This window comes from Carassius auratus, chromosome 19 (genome assembly GCF_003368295.1).
Source record: "Carassius auratus strain Wakin chromosome 19, ASM336829v1, whole genome shotgun sequence".
NCBI classification, from domain to species: domain Eukaryota; kingdom Metazoa; phylum Chordata; class Actinopteri; order Cypriniformes; family Cyprinidae; genus Carassius; species Carassius auratus.
This window is the reverse complement of record NC_039261.1, coordinates 21,240,616-21,259,049: the sequence shown is the minus strand read 5'-3', so window position 1 is coordinate 21,259,049 and position 18,434 is coordinate 21,240,616. Positions and strand designations below refer to the sequence as shown.

The 18,434-nt window shown below is 36.4% G+C and overlaps 3 protein-coding genes across 4 annotated transcripts; 1 reads left to right on the top strand and 2 right to left on the bottom strand.

Annotated features, from left to right (window-relative positions):
- The first annotated feature begins 6,660 nt into the window (after positions 1-6,660).
- Positions 6,661-8,566, top strand: LOC113119802 (protein ALP1-like). Its single transcript, XM_026289468.1, has 2 exons — positions 6,661-7,243; positions 7,331-8,566. The coding sequence occupies exons 1-2, from the start codon at positions 6,927-6,929 to the stop codon at positions 8,250-8,252; spliced, it is 1,239 nt and encodes a 412-aa protein (XP_026145253.1). The 5' UTR covers positions 6,661-6,926; the 3' UTR covers positions 8,253-8,566.
- A 393-nt stretch (positions 8,567-8,959) lies between these two features.
- LOC113119803 (uncharacterized) lies at positions 8,960-10,597 on the bottom strand. The gene is made up of 3 exons (XM_026289469.1): positions 10,082-10,597; positions 9,846-10,002; positions 8,960-9,513 (listed from the first exon to the last, which is right to left on the bottom strand). The coding sequence occupies exons 1-3, from the start codon at positions 10,224-10,226 to the stop codon at positions 9,006-9,008; spliced, it is 810 nt and encodes a 269-aa protein (XP_026145254.1). The 5' UTR covers positions 10,227-10,597; the 3' UTR covers positions 8,960-9,005.
- Positions 10,598-13,455: 2,858 nt separating this feature from the next.
- On the bottom strand, positions 13,456-16,978 carry LOC113120280 (uncharacterized). 2 transcript variants are annotated; one of them, XM_026290195.1, is made up of 13 exons: positions 16,865-16,978; positions 16,575-16,622; positions 16,404-16,487; positions 16,260-16,325; positions 16,020-16,117; positions 14,924-14,984; positions 14,783-14,833; positions 14,662-14,706; positions 14,518-14,582; positions 14,331-14,439; positions 14,216-14,236; positions 14,046-14,114; positions 13,456-13,966 (listed from the first exon to the last, which is right to left on the bottom strand). In XM_026290195.1, the coding sequence occupies exons 1-13, from the start codon at positions 16,874-16,876 to the stop codon at positions 13,694-13,696; spliced, it is 1,002 nt and encodes a 333-aa protein (XP_026145980.1). In that variant the 5' UTR covers positions 16,877-16,978; the 3' UTR covers positions 13,456-13,693. The 2 variants fall into 2 exon arrangements, with proteins under 2 accessions (XP_026145980.1, XP_026145979.1); XM_026290194.1 differs by having other exon boundaries at positions 14,783-14,984.
- Between the last annotated feature and the right edge of the window lie 1,456 nt (positions 16,979-18,434).

The window sequence follows — 18,434 nt, the reverse complement described above, 5'->3', positions numbered from 1 at the left end:
CTAAGTTGTCACAAAGGGAATGTTTTCTCTCCCCTGAAACCAAGAGTGCTAGGACCAGGACTCTAAATAAATAACTCAATAAATTTTAAAAGTAATAAAAAATACATATAAAATGCAGACATGACACCCATCAGAAATTAAGCATTAAATATTACAGCAAGTAAACATTCAAGTATAGGCCAATTGTGAATGTCACAATGTACAATTAGCTCATACACAAATTCCTTTCAAAGTAAACGTTTTGGAATAAATTTAGTATAAGTATTGTTATGACTAATGTTGTAGATCATGGGTGAAAGAGAATATCCTTTAAAAGTATTTGGATTAATATAACATTTCGTTTTTTTCAAAAGGATATCTCTACAACAATCTTTAGATTAAAATCATTAGCTTCAGTGAGTCAAATTAGTCCCGGGAAACATTTCTAATCAAGGCATTTTAACTTGATTAATATTGTGACACTCACATAACTTGCATAAAAATTAAATGATATAATTTGTGGTGAAAGAAATCATATATTTATTTCTTGTGATATAATTGGCATGTGTTCTTAAGGTTGAGTAAACAATCGATGCTTACAGACCTAGATTTGACCAACATTTCTGTAAACTGCCCAATTATATATTAAAGAGTGCATTATGGCTATACAATTGTGAACCATATTTGGGGAATTAATTTAATCACTCAGACAACATTGAACTCTACATTTTGAAGCTTGATGACACTCTCTATGCCAATTAATGAATAAGAAATTGGGTATAAATGGTGTATTAATTTATTTTCAGTATTATATTTACCGAATAGTCTGAATTTGAGTTAAAAAAATTGGGTACAGTGTATAATTAAATCAAATTCCATTCAAATATTTGTATTATATTAACATTAATTTTCCAAACTGCCTGTTCTCTGCAGGGATTCTGTAGTGTCATCCAGCATATTGGGCTGTAGATGGGGCAAACGCCCCAGATGGATGGCCATGTCAGGAAACACACATTTATATTATACATAGTTATTATAAGTATTAAATATATATATTTATAATATATAAATAATAATAATAATAACTAGATTAAAAAGTCTGTAGATAACTTTAAATTGGCTTGAAAAAAGCCTAACTATAAAGTAAAAAAAAAAATGTTTTAAAAGCTTGCAGTCTGAAGGTTTTACGTTTGTAGTTTGAAAGTTAAAATAAATGTAAAGATTAAAGTTGGAATGTTTTCAAGGCAATACAGTCTATCAGAAAAAAACAGATAGGTATAAAATATTGTTTTAGCATGATTAGCATGTTACTAGCATGTTGTTAGCATGATTACCATTTTTCTAACATGATTACATGTTGCTAGTATGTTTCTAGTACAATTAGCATGTCACTAGCATGTTTGTAACATGGATAGCATGTTACTAGCCAGATTAGCAAGCTACTAACATATTTCTAGCATGATTAAAATGTTACTAGTATGTTGTTAACATATAAGCAAGTTAATAAAATGTTGCTAGCATGATTCCAGCATGATTAGCATGTTACTAGCATGGTGTTAGCCTTTTGTTAGCATGATAAGCAAGTTACTAACATTTTTCTAACATGATTAGCATGTTACTAGCAAGATTTACATGTTACTAACATGATGTTTACATTTTGTTTACATGATTAGCAAGTTACTAGTATGTTTCTAATATGATTAGCATATTACTAGCATGATTATGTCAATTTATTGTGAAGAGGAAAACCCCTTGAGATGTAACATTAGCATGTTAACAAGGTTAGCAAGTCACTAGACTGTTGTGAACATGACATGCAAGTTACTAGCATGTTGCTATCATGCTTCCAGCATTATTAGCAAGTTACTAGCATGTTGTTAGCATGATTCTAGAATTATTAGTTAAGTTACTTAGATGTTGTTAGCATGATAAGCAAGTTACTAGCATGTTGTTAACATGATAAGCAAGTTAATATCATGTTAGCATGATTAGAAAATTATTAGCATCTTGTTAAAATGATAAGCAAGTTAATAGCATGTTGCTAGCATGATTATCATGTTACTAGCATGATGCTAACATGTTTCTTACGTTTAACAAGTTGCTAGAATTTTGTTAACATGTTTAACAAGTTGTTAGTATGTTTTCAAGCAGGATTACTGTTAGCATGTTTCTAGCATGATTAGCATGTTTCTAGCATGATTAGCAAGTTACTAGCATGTTGTTAGCATGTTTCTATGTTAATCCAGCTAAAACCAGTTGTTTCAGTAAAAAACCAAACTGCTTAAAATCAGCTAAGCCCAGCCTGGCCTGCTAAAAAAGTGGCCCAAAGCACTTTCAAACCAGCTTGGGAGACCAGGCAAAGCAGTCAATCAGATTTGTTTCAGTAGGAATTATTGCTAGTCTATTGCTTTCCTATAGCAATAGACAACTCAAAGGTGCTGTATGTACTCTCCTAAATCATAAAAATACCATAGCATACTTGCAGATATTTAAGAAACATGCTAAGTTAAAAAAAAATATTTGAAAAACAGTGCTATGGTCAGTTAATCTCCTTATAATGCTATTTTACAAAGTCTTGAATTAATTTATTTATTACATGTTTTTTTTTTTTTTGGGGGGGGGGGGGGGGGGGGGTTACTAGAAAAGCATCTCATACTAGGTTGTTCAAAAGACATTATTTTTCACATATTTTACATTATTAAGACACCTCCTCCTGGCATGGATGGCTCGAATAGTTCCTGTATCAAATGAAGGCTCTCCTTCTGAAATGTGAAATGTGCTGTGATTGGTTAGCTGGGCCAGTGTGTGTTGTAATTGGCAGCACTTCGCTCCTGGTCAGGAAATGTCATGATCCTTACCATAGCCGCCTGCTAGCTTTAGTGTATATATTGCATCAAAATCAAATCACCTTGAGTCTATTTAAACCTGGATGATTGTAACCACTCTAAGTTCGTCTGCCTTGGGAAAGCTAGCATGTCTCCAACATAGTGATAACACTCATTGCCTTCACTAGTGCAGGTCAACAAGGTCTCGTCCTATTCATATATATATATTTGTGATATCAAAAATTCTGGAAAATATGCATCGTACTCCAAATAAGTTGTTCGTTGTAGTTTTTGAAAAGTGATTTCTGTTAAATAAAATATATCCCTTTGAAGTGGACTTTGAGCTTTGTAACTCTGCAGATCTTTTTTATGCTCAAATAGCAACATTACAGACTAACTGAAGTTGAAAAATTGAAAAATTTAAAAAGCGTAATAGCACTAGTTTAAATGGTCATCACCTGTGTGGCCCTGAGCAAAAGACACAACCTTTAGCTCTAGGCCAGCACCAACAATACCTATTTTCAAACTTTTCCTCATTAAAAACCTGATTCAACAATGTGCTTCTAGAAACAGGTTTGAGAAACACTGTTCTGGGTGACTGCCCCTGCAGGAAGTGTTGTGCCATAACATACATTTTGTTGCATGACCACATACTTACCGGGAGGGACCCAACAAAGTTTCTGCACATTGCCTTCTGTACCTTCAATGTAATATGGGTCAGAATTAGTTAAAACTGAAAGCACAATCTAAAAATCCTTAAGAATTAGCTCCAACTATAATTGTTAATTTCTATAATCAATTAATTTATTTCTAGAATGAAACAGATAAAAATATTCACTGTGTTAAAGGGGGGGGTGAAATGCTCGTTTTCACTCAATATTCTGTTAATCTTGAGTACCTATAGAGTAGTACTGCATCCTTCATAACTCCAGAAAGTCTTTAGTTTTATTATATTTATAAGAGAAAGATAGTCTGTACCGTTTTTCCAGGAAAAACACGAGCGGCTGGAGGCGTGACGTGTGGGCGGAGCTAAAGAATCACGAGCGCGAGTAGGCTTTTGCGTTGAGAGCATGTGGAAGCTGTGACATTACCGTGAGGAAAAAAACATCATCCAAAACAAACCATGGCTAACAGTCAGATACAGCCGTATATTTATGATCCAGAATCAGATCCCGAGGCTGAAATTGAACAAGAGCAACGACTACAGCAGGACGTCTCTATGTAGTATGTATTGAAACTGTATATATTTGCTTAGCGGTTTTGGAAAATGACTAAGTTCCACTTTGGAACGTTTTTTTTTTTTTTTTAAGGTGTACATGTGGAAAGTGCAGTTTGATGACAACATCACAGTTTTACTCACCGCCTGCGGTTCCAAAACACAATCGTGACCCTTTTTCGTTGCGACTGCATTATCCTTAAGAAATAAACGATGTGCAAATCCGGCATCAAACTGGGCCTTGTTTGTAAAACAAGCATCTTCGAAATGCAGGGAACAAACAAAAACACTTGCACAACTCCGTTGATGCTCTGTAAAAAGAAACTACATCCACTGGTCCCTTAATGCTGTTTTTTTTTTTTTTTTTTTGTAATCTGTGCAGGGTTGTCTAGCCCTGGCAACCAGAAACACACTTCTTTTGTGACTTCGGTCTCTCGCTCTGATCAGTGAATGTCTCTGCTCTACGGGAGCACGCGCTCTTCCAGCAGAAGTGCCTCAGGACCCATATAAGGAAATTCCGCTCCATCTAGCGTCACACAGAGCCATACTCGAAAAAAACTCTCCGAAACTTCTGACAAACCGGAAGGAGTATTTTTGGAACAAAAATACTCCTTCAAACGTACAACTTAATTTTTGAAACTTTGTCCATGTTTAGCATGGGAATACAACTCTTTAACAGTGTAAAAAACTCAGTATGCATGAAATAGCATTTCACCCCCACCCCTTTAAGCTCTTCAATATAACATTCACTCCAAACTCAAAATATTTAAAAGTTGAACAACATTACTTTGTTGCACACAAAAATATATATGTATATATATATATATATATATATATATATATATATATATATATATATATATATATATATATATATTTGCAACAAGCCTGATTATCATTAGCAGATCACCTGAAACCTATTTCAGACCAGCTAAACCTGCTTTTAATCGGTTGGTGTTTAATATAGTTCATTTTGATGCAACAGTATCATTAGGCAACAACTGCATTGTTAAAAAAAAAAGAATTAATATAAAACATATGTTAACTTGTCATAACGTTGAGGAAGAGGAGAGGAAGAGTAGACATAAGTCATGATCTGCAAGATTAACCACAATCTGATGATCACAAAATTCAAGATATGGGGGTTAGAAAATGTATATATTTATATAATTTTATGTAGTTAATCAGTATCACACGAATAGTGCAATTTCAGTTTTTCTCCAAAAATCAGCATGATTAAAATATGATATTAAGTTACTACAAACAATAATTTAATTACAAATACAAAATGTTGCAGAATAATGTAATATATGAATGAATAATAGCCTAAAGAACCTTTGTGCCAAAAGGGTTCTTTCTTGTCATTATAGAACCTTTTTAAGATAAAAGGTTCTTTGGAGTTGAGTAAAGAACCCTGTGGTTCTATATAAGAGTGTAGGTAATGGATTTTTAATCACTGCCAACAATCATTTATATTATTATACATACAAAAACCACTCACTTTGGACATCCACATTTGTACAAGCTTTATTTGTCACCAGCTAGCATGTTTAGTGGAAAACTGCTTTTCAGTTTAGAATTCTTTATATATATTTTTTTTACCCCGAAATAAAAAAATGGCCTATTATGAACCACTGGAATAAAGAAATGATAGACACCTATGAAGAGCAAGGAACATAACAAAGAGTAATACAATGTATGTGTCCAGTACATATATATATATATCAGTGATGCGCGGGTCAATGTATAACCCGCACCCGACCGATGTTTTCAACTAACACGCCCGCAACTCAGACCGCAAAAAACAAAAGAAAATATTGTACCCGACCCGCTTCCTCCTGGCCCGCGTTTTTTACAAGTAGTAAATGCGTCATCCCTTTAAATGAATTTAATTACTTAAATACCCAGCCGGCATTTCAACGTTGATTCAACGTTGAAACAACGTCAGGTACCATGGTTGAATCAACGTTGAAAAACCTTTCGATTTTGCAAATTGGATCAACGTTGAAATCACGACGTTGATTCACCGTTGAAATCGTGACGTTGATGTACGGTTGAAATCACAACGCTGATTCACCGTTGAAATCCCGGCGTTGAATCAACGTTGAATAACCTTTCGATTTTGCAAATTGGATCAACGTTGAAATCACGACGTGGATTCACCGTTGAAATCGCGACGCTGTTTCACCGTCTTACCTGCATTAGGGGTGAATTAGGGTCGTGCTGCAGCCCTGGGATGAAAGCTGAATGAGGTGTTGATTTTGACAAGTTAATCAGTGTTGATAACACGACGTTGTTTCCCCGTCGTACCTCGTATATAAATACATCTAGATCCTAGTTAGCATTTAGATCAACAATGTACATGCAAGGCTAAAAATCTAATGACTGGCAGCAATGGCTTTACAAACAACTTCAATAAACTACCACATGCTCAAAATTGTCAAACAGCAGTTAAATTTTGGAAACATACTGTATAAAACAGATGAAAATAATCCCACACTTTATTATGCAGAGTATGCATGGAGGTAATGCTAAATACATGTAGTAGAACAATCCAAATACAATAATATTTAAAGGTTTTTGTAAAATAATTTGGCACAAAAATGCATATTTTTTTCAGCACTTACAAGACAAAAGGGCCGTACACACCGGGACGAATATCGGCGCGCGTTATTCGCCAGCGTTTTCCAACACGTTTTTTGTGTTCACACCCAAGCGATTTTCGCTGACGATGAGCCGAGTGAACATGCAAATTCATTCCCTGACATTAGATGGCGCTTAATGTAAAACAGAAATACCCCTGTACACAAGGTGGCGCTGCGCAACTTTACGCTTCTTAAACTCGCTTTTCACTCAGAAGAAGAGTGCAAGTATTTACGCGCTTGTCAGAATCATACAAAGAAAACATGAATATTTCAAGCACCAGTAACTCTAGCTCCAGTTCCAGCGATGAAGAAATTATTGTTCTGTTGAATGAGGAAAGACGCCGGAAAAGACGCCGATTTTGGGTACATCCCATAGTTACGAGAAGAGAAGAACATGGGGAGTTTTATCGACTGGTACAAGAGCTGAAAATGTATCATGAGCGTTTTCGGGGGTATTTTAGAATGTCCGTCAGTGAGTTCGAAAATTTACTTCAACAACTGGCTCCCTTGCTGACGAAAGAACAGACACACTACCGTAAACCAATCGACCCAGAACAGCGTTTGGCCGTGTGTTTACGGTGAGTTCGTTTACATAATTCTTCACTTCAAAGAATGTTGTAAAAACATATGTGGAGCGTTGTTAAAAATTAGTATTTCTATTTCAGTTTTCTAAGCACTGGGGACTCGTACCGCTCTATTGCGTTCAGCTTTCGACTTGGTGTGTCAACTGTGGCTTCGATAGTGAGTGAAACCTGTGATGCATTGTGGCACTGCCTCAGAGATGAACATTTGCCAGTGCCTACTGAAGAGATGTGGAGGAGTACAGCCAGGAGATTCCATGAAAGATGGAATTTCCCTAACTGCTTGGGAGCCATGGATGGGAAACACATATTCATCCAGGCCCCTGCAAACTCTGGTTCTCTATACTTTAATTATAAAGGTACATTCTCCGTTGTATTGCTGGCCTTAGTTGATGCAGATTACCGCTTCCTGGTGGTTGATGTGGGGAGCTATGGCAGCAACAGTGATGGAGGAATCTTTGCCAATTCTGTACTGGGAAAGGCACTCAGAAATGGAACTCTGAATGTTCCCCCACCAAGTGAACTTCCAGGTGCTCCTGAGCTGGGAAAAGTTAACCATGTCATTGTGGCGGATGAAGCTTTTCCGCTGAAACCATATCTCCTCCGGCCATACCCTGGACGCCGCCTCCCCACAGACAAGAGAATTTTCAATTATCGTTTGTCTCGGGCACGGCGCATCTCTGAAAATGTATTTGGCATCCTCAGTCAACGCTTCCGGGTTTTCCAAAGAACTTTACAGGTTCAACCAAGTGTTGTTGACAAAGTTGTCAAAGCTGCTTGTGCGTTGTGCAATTATTTGCGCCCGAACGGAAATGACCAGAATCGTGCCACAGAGGATGACCATGATTGTGAGCAACCACTACAAGGCTTTGAACATTGTAGGGGGCAGCGGGCATCTGTGGAGGCCCAAAATGTCCGAGAACTGTACAAAGAGTACTTCAACTCACCAGCAGGAGAAGTTGCTTGGCAGTATGACCATGTGAACCATGCTCTGGGGAACAGATAATATCAACCTATAAATTTGAGCCATTTTAATTACATTTTCCATTGAGAAAACTGCTAGTGTATGTGTATATATACAATTTCTGTGAACTTGAATACACTATCAAATCTATTGCATCTGATTCTTCATTAATTAATATGGAAGCACTCACCACAGCAAATTAAATATTTTTGATATAACATGTTCTATCAAAGTTAAAGCATAGTTTTTTTTTGCAAAAAGTAAAGTATTTGGTCACTTCAACATATACTTATTTACAACTAAATGTAAGTTGTATTTTTGAAAATGTGTATTTTTAATAAACATTTTTACTAGCATTTTCTTTAAAATGTTCTCATTCCCTGCACAATGCTGTGCCCAAAATGGTTATGTTCCTGTAGATTGATAACTGTTGCCTATAAATGCAGTGACTCCATAATTAGCCACATAGCTATTTCAATAAGAGGTCAAGAATACTTATGTACAAATATATGCCAAATCCCAAAATATGTTACATTACTTTCAAGTCACTTATGCACAATTTCTTTTGGAAAAATGAAACATTTTTTAATGAACTACAAGTTGCAATAACAATCACAAACATAAAGTAAAAAAGGGCGTCAGAAAAGGTTGTGCAAATAAGTCACAATGACTGTAGTGCAAGTGAACAATAGTGCAAATAAACATTTATGAAACGGCCATTTTCAACTAAATTTCTTGAATGTAAAAAAACAAACAAAAAAAATACAGAATTAAAATGTATACAGTAAACATCTATTAGGGTAGCCAAGAAGTTGTAGAGCAGCCATAGTTTGTTGGGGTCTGTGGGGGGACCTGATGGTAGGACACCGGTGACTGCTGTGGAAAAAAAGCAGAAGAGGCCTGGCCAAACTCAGCATCATGCAACAGCTGATGTATTTTTAATTTGACTGAAGACTGTACGGCTGGGGACAATCTCCTTAGTGCTGGTATCAAGCCAAGAGCAAACAAGTAATTTTCATCATTTTGTTGCTCTCTTCGTTGCTCTCTGCGCTCCTCTTTCTCTCTTCTGCGTTCCTCTTTCTCACTTTCCCTGGCTTCTTTGGATAAAAGGTACCGGTCCAACAAGTCTGGTGTCTCTGGCCGTTTTCTTTTGTTGAAAGTAGACCTGGTCACAGTTGGGCTGGAGAAGGATGATCCTGGAGACGTGCTTGCTGATGCTTCTTCTCTGTCGCTGACTTCTTTTTGAACCACCACTTGCTCAACCCCTTCATTCATATTTTCAGGAGAAATATTGCTGTGAACACTGTAAAGACAAATTCAGTTTACATCAGAAACAATAACTCACACTGTGGGCCATGCCACACTTCATACCCATCTTGACAAAATACTCCAGAGCTTAATGTTTAATTACTAATTTAGTTTAGATTCATACAAATTTTAATGTACCATATGTCAGGCAACAAAATTTCAGCAGAGGTTACCTATACACAGAACATAAACTAATATATTGAACTAGAGGTGTGATCGCATGGTGAACAGGGAACATGCAATGATATCATGTTAATCAATGTTTAATGTCAATGCATTATAGCAGAGCTCACACAGCTATGTATTGTAATGTTCTAATAATATTACCTTCGAAATTCAGTTGATGTTGCGAGGAACTCCATGACCTTCATAAATTTCCACGTCTTCTTGTTTTTAGCAGCCTGTCCACTTCGGCAATCATCTTCGCGCTTTTTTCGTGTATATGTATCTCGCAGGCTTTTCCATTTGTGTTTTACCTCCTCCACTACAGCACACAAACGATGGCGATTGTCAAACGTTTGTAGGAACGTACATGAAAGACAATTAAATTAAATGAAACTCACCATCAAGGCCCATTTGCTGTGCAATACCACTCCATAACAGTTCTCTTTTATCAAGATTTTTGTAATCGCTGTCACGTTTGTCATATAGTTCTTTGTGTTCCGACACCAACGAGACCAGCAACTCTACATTCATCTTGCCTTGCATCTTCTTCGTCTTATTTCTTCCCGGCAGTGTAGACGCTACTTGGCGTATATCTTCTTCGCCGTTACGTATGTGTGCTCACAGCAAGACAGTTTTGTGTTTGAGCGCCCCCAAGTTGTGTTTTACTGTAACTTCAGAAGCTCCAGACACGTGTGCAAAAGTGCCATTCTCATTGGTCGTATAGTTTTTGACGCGGTGCGTCAAACCAAAAAAACGAACCCGAAGCGTTTTTTAAAAAATGACTCTTTTACGCGTGGCGTTTTTCGCGTCGGTGTGCACACTCACATTGGCGCCCTTTGTTTAGTCACGAGGCGTTAAACGTCGGCGAATATCGCGCGCGGAATTCGTCCCGGTGTGAACAGGCCTAAACCCTTGTACCTTTATGACTGAAACCAGTGGATCTTTTATTTTGGTGGAAAACTACAGTTTCTGTCAAAAACATGTTTTAGTAATGTGTCTCATTTCAAGTTGTGCACATTTGTGCAGTGAAAATGTGTTGCACAGTACGAGCAGGGAACCTTCCACCAGTTGATTTCTAATGGGAACCCCCCCGGACTGTGTCTTCTTTACCGTGGGGAATGCAGAATGAGATTTCTACCGCAGGGCACTCTAAAATGTTAGAACCAGCAGCCTTAGTGTATACAGTGTGGTTGTGCTTCGGGTGATCCTTGAAAGTGTCCCAGCGCTAGGTCCTTTCTGACGCCGTCCCCTCCACTCTCTCCCACTTGTGCACTTTCTGTACCGTTCTGTATAAACATTTACATTTAACCATTTAACAGCCTATTTTATCCAAAGCGACTTACAAATGAAACAACAGAAGCAGTCAGGTGTACAAGCGAACAACAACAGGATACAAGTGCCATGACAAGTCTCAGTTAGTCTAGCACAGAACGCATAGCCAGGTTTTTTTTTTTTTAATATGAAAGACAAGAAAAGAAGGAAAAGTGCTAGCATTAGTTGGTTAAGTTCCGGTGAAAAAGATGAGTCTTAAAATGTTTCTTGAAAATGAGTAAAGACTCAGCAGTTCGGATTGAGATTAGGAGGTGATTCCACCAGCTGGGCACAGTCCAGGAAAAGGTCCGTGAGAGTGATTTTGAACCTCTTTGGGATGGCACCACAAGGCGTCGTTCACTTGCAGAGCGCAAACTTCTGGAGGACACATAAGATTTAACCAGTTTGTTTAGGTATGTCCACAATGTTTCACAATAACTTTGATATTGTGAAATATATTTAACTGAAAACTGAATGCAAAATAAATCACACAATATTTTCACTTTACAGTTCAGTAACAGTGAGGTTGGAAACAAAGTGGACAATACTATTCATTAAACACTTATTTAATGTATTCAGATGAAAATGTACAATATTAACTAATTATTCACAAGCAGTGTTTTCAGAGCCCCCAGTTACACTGTTTTAATCAAAACACTAGTAATACAGTGTAGTAAAACAAATAAAATCTAATTCAGTAAATTTTTAATAAACTAAGTACAATCAAAACCTATCACAAAAGGTCAAAGCATCTCTAGCAGAAGTGACAGTGCAATGTAGCAGATGAACAATTTCTTACCAATGTTTCAAGAACAAGCTGGATCCTCGATGACTCTACAAGGGGAAAGAAGAAATGGTTTACTGAAAAGTTCTTAAAAAGCAGGATTTCATATTATACCATTTCTTTAAACCACTGGTTCTCAAACTTTTTATACCAAGTACCACTTCAGAAAATATTTGTTATTAAATATTAAGTTGCACCATAATGACCAACATTAAATTTCAGCAGCGTAGTAGGCCAAACTATTCAGCTACAGGTCTACAGTTAAACAATGAGGCAGTTTTATTCTAATAAGAATATTTATTGTTGTCAGACACTTTACCATGTTTGAACCTTAACACTACAACTGTGCTTACATGCACAGGTAAATAAAAAAAAAGTTTAAATTAAAATGTAATTTTAAATGTAATTATGTAACAAAAGTTACAAAACTGTACTGTACTTTAACTGTAACATACTTAAATGTGCAAAAAAAAAAACTTACTCAAAGATTAAGTTAAAATGTATTAACATTAATTAGTTTAATTTAGTGATTCACCTGCATAACAACTAGAGGGGGCCTGACACTTTGAGAACCATGGCTTTAAACAATCCTTTTATTTATTTATTCATTTTCATTAATTCATTAAAATTATATTATTTAAATACCGACATTTGCACTTATATGTTTCAGAAAACACTTTGAAACTATTATAAGAATACAAACATATATAACACACCTAATGCATGGGATACATATCAGGAAAATATGGGAAAATCTCTAAACCATCTCTAAATCTCTCTTACCAGCAACACATTAGGTGAGCACCTAACTTGATCAGCTGTGATAAAGCAATGCAAAAATAGACACACGGGTATTTATTTATCTGCAGGTTACATGTCCTTTAAACTACCCATTTGTAAACTCTGGTAATACTTTACTATTTTCAAAAGATAATAAAGATAACGTTAGCGATTTTCTCACCTCATTTTGCCAGGATGTTTTCAGGACCTCGCAGAACACCTGACCCTTCTTGTGTTCACAGTTTTTGTTCTCCATTGACATGTCACGACTCAAATTCGCTCAAAATAAATAAAAAATGTACAGGCAAATATGAAATAATTCGGGACCGATAGAGCCAATAGAGTCTGGCTGCAGACATGATGCACTCTCAGCCGCGCATGCGCACTTAACACACATGCAATGTCAGCCGCACGCATGCGCTTTGAGGACATGCACGCTCAGGCACACGCATTCAAATGTAAATAAAAAGTTTTTCACGAGGTGAAATCCTATTTTAAAAAGGTGGACATTAATTTTTTTAAGAGTACCATTAAGTCTGGTGGCTAGGTCACGGCTCGGATTTATATAAAATTAAGACTTTGTTGAACAACTACACTAAAAATGTCCGATTGCTTTGAATATGTAACGTTACCTACGTAGATGGTCCGCATATTGGCAAGATACATTATTAATGGAAATACATTACTAAAAACTTTTTCCGACCTGAAATGAATTGCAATTACATAGTAATTAAACTGAAATCAAAAAGAAAAAAAAATGCCTATTTATATTTCTTAATTGTAGGAATGACAAATTGTATATGTCATTGTAAAACTTTATATTGAATTATTAAATTACTGATTAACAAGCACCTGTTTATTGTAAAATGTAAAATGAAAGATGTATATAACATTTAATAATGAATTATTAAATCATTAATTAACAAGTCTCCTAGTCACAGCCAATGATAATATTCTTTCCAAAACTGACACACCATAAAATAAGACACACAGCAGTTGGTGATTGTTGACTTTAATAAATAATAAAACAAAAACATGGTGTTGCATGTGGGTTTTTCACATTTACTGTAGTTGAATAATTTTACTACGTAAAATAAATGAAATGTTACGGACTATAAAAATATAAAACTGTCTTTCAATTTTGTGTTCGACAAAAAATTTGCAGATGCATTTTGTCCACCACATTCTCTAAAAATGCATGCATGTCTTGCATAAATTCAAAAACAAATGTCAGTGGCTCTACAAGATCGTCCTTGCTGAACTCGTCACAGAACAATGGTTCCAAGGCCTCAGCAGCTTCTTCATCCTCCATGCACAGTATACCAGGAAGCTGAACTGATCCGAGAAGATCCCTAGAGTTCTCTATGCACCACTGACTGGCAGTTTTAAGATCCGTCATGACACGCACCTAAGAAACGGCATTGCAAAAGAGGATAAATAAAAATATGCTGAACAATAATGGCTGTAACCCCTCTAACAATACCTACTTTTCGTGGAGACTGAACCACCTGCTTCTTTGATGCAAATTCAGGGGTGAAAAGATCAGTTTCATCTACCTGAAAAACACAAATTCTGAGTTTGAGCCATTACCTTTAGAACTACCCTTTTAAGGTAACTGGTAATTTTCCTGAGGGGCTGCTAAAAGATAACATGTTACCTGTACGTGGAAAGGCTCTTCCTGTTTTTGGTAAAAATACAGCACAGGTTTACCTGGTTTGTCATGATAACATGCCATTTTAACCTTACGATGATTCCCAAGTATTAGCTTTTACCTGAGAGATTTCTTCAAACCTCCTTTTTCGCAACCTAAATACAGGCTGCTGCTCACCTCTAAGGAAGGCTTTGGACTCCTCAGCATAGTGGGCAAACAATTTTCCATGTCTGGAAAATAGTGATTGAATATTACATAATTACTTTCTCATGAAAGCTTTAAATATTCAAATCCAAAAAAGAACTTACTGTTCCAGTCTGAAGTTCTCCATTAACATGACGCACCACCATTTCCTCAGCTCTGCCATGTCCAGCTGCTCAAAACATAAAAAATGTAATGCTCTTTGGAAGTTACATTGTCTCAAAGTTACTGAAAACTATTCTAATACTTACAATTGTGTAGTCAAATGGGGCATCCAGCACTATGTACAATGCAGACTTTAAATGAAAAACAAGTCAGTATTTCGAAAAAAACAATATAAATTAACCAAAAAAAACATAGTACAGATCTTACCATCAACATAAATATACCACAGTCGTTTCCATATGGTTGTCCTGGAAAACCCTTAATTATATTGAAAGGCGGGAATAAGCACAATTTCATAGATGGATAGATTACAGATAGATAGAAGGAAAGATTAGATAGACAGCCAACCAGTAAATCAAGGCCTGTTTTTTCAGTCCATTTTCCCGGTATAATCCTACATGCAATTTCCCTGTCAAGAATGCAAAAGGACAAATACATGAATAACTCTAATGACAAAATCTAAAAGGTTGTTCAAGCGTATATATGTGCAAGGTTATTGGATATATGAATAGATAATCAGAATAGTCTTAATATTCTCTCTCTCTATCACATACAAGCATACATACAGTACATGCATGAATGCATACATAAGTTTTGGTGTAAAAATAACCTTTCTGCATACAACATCTACAGCGGTGCGTCTCATATGGGGGGCCTGTTTCAGATAGACAGGGCATCCATAATCTTTGAGAACAGTGTTATTTTGTTTCTCTGCCTTGGTTAATCACCAACACAAAGTGATAAATCCAGAATTAAACAGAGACCCCCAGTATGAGAAACCTGCTCTAGAAATGCTCGCAAAAGAAACAAACTTTCAAGCTCCAGCAAACAAACAATGGAACTCTCATTTACAATCAACTTGCAGAAGAAAGACTGGTCAAAAGAAACGGACCAGCTCTAAACAGCAGAACCAACATCTAAAGCAGGGGAGAACAAACTCAATTCCTAGATGGCCACTGCCCTGCAGTGTTTTGCTTCAACCATAATTAAACAAATCACGTCCTTCAGGCTTATTTAAAAACTACATTGTTTGTGTGTTGGAGAAGGGTTGGAACTAAGATCTGCAGGGCTGAAGTCATCCAAGAACTGAGTTGACAGTTCTCAGACCATAAGCAGAAGCTTACAAAATGACACACCAGAGATTACAAATAGAATTCTGTAACACCCAAGTCAGTCATATGAATTTGGAATGAGATGGTGCTGAGTGAATTATGACAATTGTTTTTTTGTTTTCGGTCATCTGTACCTTTTAAATAAATAAAGAGGGGTGCTGATGCAAAAGGTCTGAGAAACCTGCTTTATTATAGAAATAAAAACAGCTATGCAATACAAAAATAATAATAATAATAATAATAATAATAATAATAAAAGAACAGAGAAAGGTCATAAGAACGTGACCATCTAAAAACAACAGAACCGGCATTAAATTATTTTATCTAAAGACCTCAACAGCGATTTGTATGTCTGGGCACCGAATCCATGTGGTGTCTCAGCACATTTAGAATCTAGACAGAGAATCACTCTCTGTGCTGGTTTCAAAACCTACAGAAATTAATTTTCAAATCAAATTTTTTTACTGAAATGAACTATTAACATACTGCATTTACATTATAACTTTGCTTTCATAAAATAATCAAAATGCTATAATGTTACTTTCTAAATCATAAGATTTTTTATTACGTACACACAGCTGGTAGTGTCCTGGTGTCCATATTGGAATCACCACCGCTTCTTTTAAGGGAGCATCATCCTAGAGCAGTAATGAAAGATTGTAAATCAAAACATATGATTTGTGAGCATAACTAGTAATGGGAAAGTGCATGCTTACAGGCAGACTTAACATTGGATCACAGCTCATTGGGGGTAACCATGTTGGTACGGTATACAGGTCAACAATATGAATGTCCTTTCCCTGCAAAATATTGTGTAGAATCATCAGAAAAAATCTGCCTAATCTTAATTTGAAAGTTAGGGACACCTTTGATAGATTAGAAAGTACCTTTGACTCTGCAATTCTGTCAATCAGTTGAAAACAACCATTTCCAATCTAGAGAAACACATATTATATGTAAGAGATAATGCATAACTACTTGCAATTTAAATGCACAATGCGGAGGCAAAGAGCCACCTGACAAAGCATTAAAATTATTTGATGCACAGATAGCCATGTAACACCTGCAAGCTTAATCAGAATAAAGCATTCAGACAGACGATGTAATTACATTTAGGAAACACTTGTAACAAAACATAATTTACATTTTATCAAATCTAAAACAACCAATATCTTACGGTAGACTCCATGTCTCGGTTTAAGCCCAAGGTCCAAAAATCAGCACGGGTCAGGCATGCCTTTGCTGTTCGTACAATCAGCTCATTCCCAGGCCTTTCTATGTCCAGTACGTAGTTGAGCTATTAAAATTGCAATATTTGAAAACCCAAGGTTAACCATAAATTTATGCAGAACTGTTGTATTGTTGATCTTATGAAACTGACCAGTTCTTTCTGAGCTGAATGGTAACTGCGGTCAAGCCAGCCGCACTTCAGAAAAACACCGTCAAGCCAGCCGCGAGTGAAATTTATATGCGCGTGTATTACTATAATTACGGCAATAGCAGGAACAACAGAGAGGGAACGCGCTTTCAGAGCGCTTTTCATCTATACGTTCAGATTTGATCTATGACGACCTTTTTCGCCCATCTGCTCTAATATTCGTGTAACTTATTGTTTTCCTTGACTGCTCTGTATTACTATAATTTTCAGCCTTTCAAAGCATTACAATTATTAGTAGAAAACGAGATATGGGACATTCATTGATTTAGAAGACACTTTTTTATGATGAGAAAGAAGCAATTAAAGGTCAGTTCTTAAAGAAGACATCCCATACTATATCCATACCTCACATAAAACCATTTTACTGGAGCCTTTTAGAGATATAGGATAATATTACACTTTACAAGTCTTTTAAGATCCCATTTCTAACAAGTAGAAAAAAACAATGGTCAGTTCTTATAAGGGACTTCGCATACTATATGCAAACTTCATATCAAACCATTGTACAACAGCATTTTTGAGATATGGGACATTATTACACTTTAAAGGGTTATAAAGATCATATTTCTAATAAATAGAAAAAAACAATGGTCAGTTCTTATCAGGGACGTCCCATACTATATACACAAAAAATCATTTTGCTAAAGCATTTTTGAGATATGGGTCCATATGGCGATTAAGAGGGCTATAAAGACCCCTATAGCGGAGTACAAAACTTTTTATCCACAGGAAGAAGGAGGCGGAAACCGGCCATCAATCAAATAAGGCTTTTAATAACAAAATAAACACAAAACACTGCGACAGCCCTTCACGGACGACTGTCGCTTACAAACAAAAACCAAACACAAACTAAAATCATGGCCTGGCCTGGCCCTCTCTCGTTGTTCACTGTCGTCGCACCCTCTTTTGTATCCTTCCATCTCCACCGCGGGACGCGAGACCGGTGAGTGGAGCAGGCGTCGCTCATTTCCAGTCACTCCACTGGCCTCATTCCGTTCTCATGGCTCGCGGCCCCGCCCACTCATCACAACCCTATTTCTAATAAGTAGAAAAAAAAACAAAGGTCAGTTCATATAAGGGACATCCCAAACTATATGCAAACCTCATATCAAACAATTTTACTGCAGCATTTTTGAGATATGCGTCCATATCGCGATTTAGAGGGCTATAAAGTCAACATTTCTAATAAGTAGAAAAAAACAAAGGTCAGTTCTTATCAGGGACATCACATACTATTTGCACCCTTCATATGAAACCATTTTACTGCAGCATTTTTGAGATATGGGACAATACAATGATTTAAAGGGCT

Excerpts from the sequence above, each read along its gene's own strand:
- LOC113119802 (XM_026289468.1), top strand. The coding sequence starts at position 6,927 with ATGAATATTTCAAGCACCAGTAACTCTAGCTCCAGTTCCAGCGATGAA. Across the intron at positions 7,244-7,330 it reads CGTTTGGCCGTGTGTTTACG|TTTTCTAAGCACTGGGGACT; the intron begins GTGAGTTCGTTT and ends TTTCTATTTCAG.
- LOC113119803 (XM_026289469.1), bottom strand. The coding sequence starts at position 10,226 with ATGCAAGGCAAGATGAATGTAGAGTTGCTGGTCTCGTTGGTGTCGGAA. Across the intron at positions 10,003-10,081 it reads ACAGCAAATGGGCCTTGATG|TGGAGGAGGTAAAACACAAA; the intron begins GTGAGTTTCATT and ends TGTGTGCTGTAG. Across the intron at positions 9,514-9,845 it reads ACATCAACTGAATTTCGAAG|TGTTCACAGCAATATTTCTC; the intron begins GTAATATTATTA and ends TTGTCTTTACAG.
- LOC113120280 (XM_026290194.1), bottom strand. Across the intron at positions 16,326-16,403 it reads ATCCAATGTTAAGTCTGCCT|GATGATGCTCCCTTAAAAGA; the intron begins GTAAGCATGCAC and ends TTACTGCTCTAG. Across the intron at positions 14,115-14,215 it reads AAGAGCCTTTCCACGTACAG|GTAGATGAAACTGATCTTTT; the intron begins GTAACATGTTAT and ends TGTGTTTTTCAG.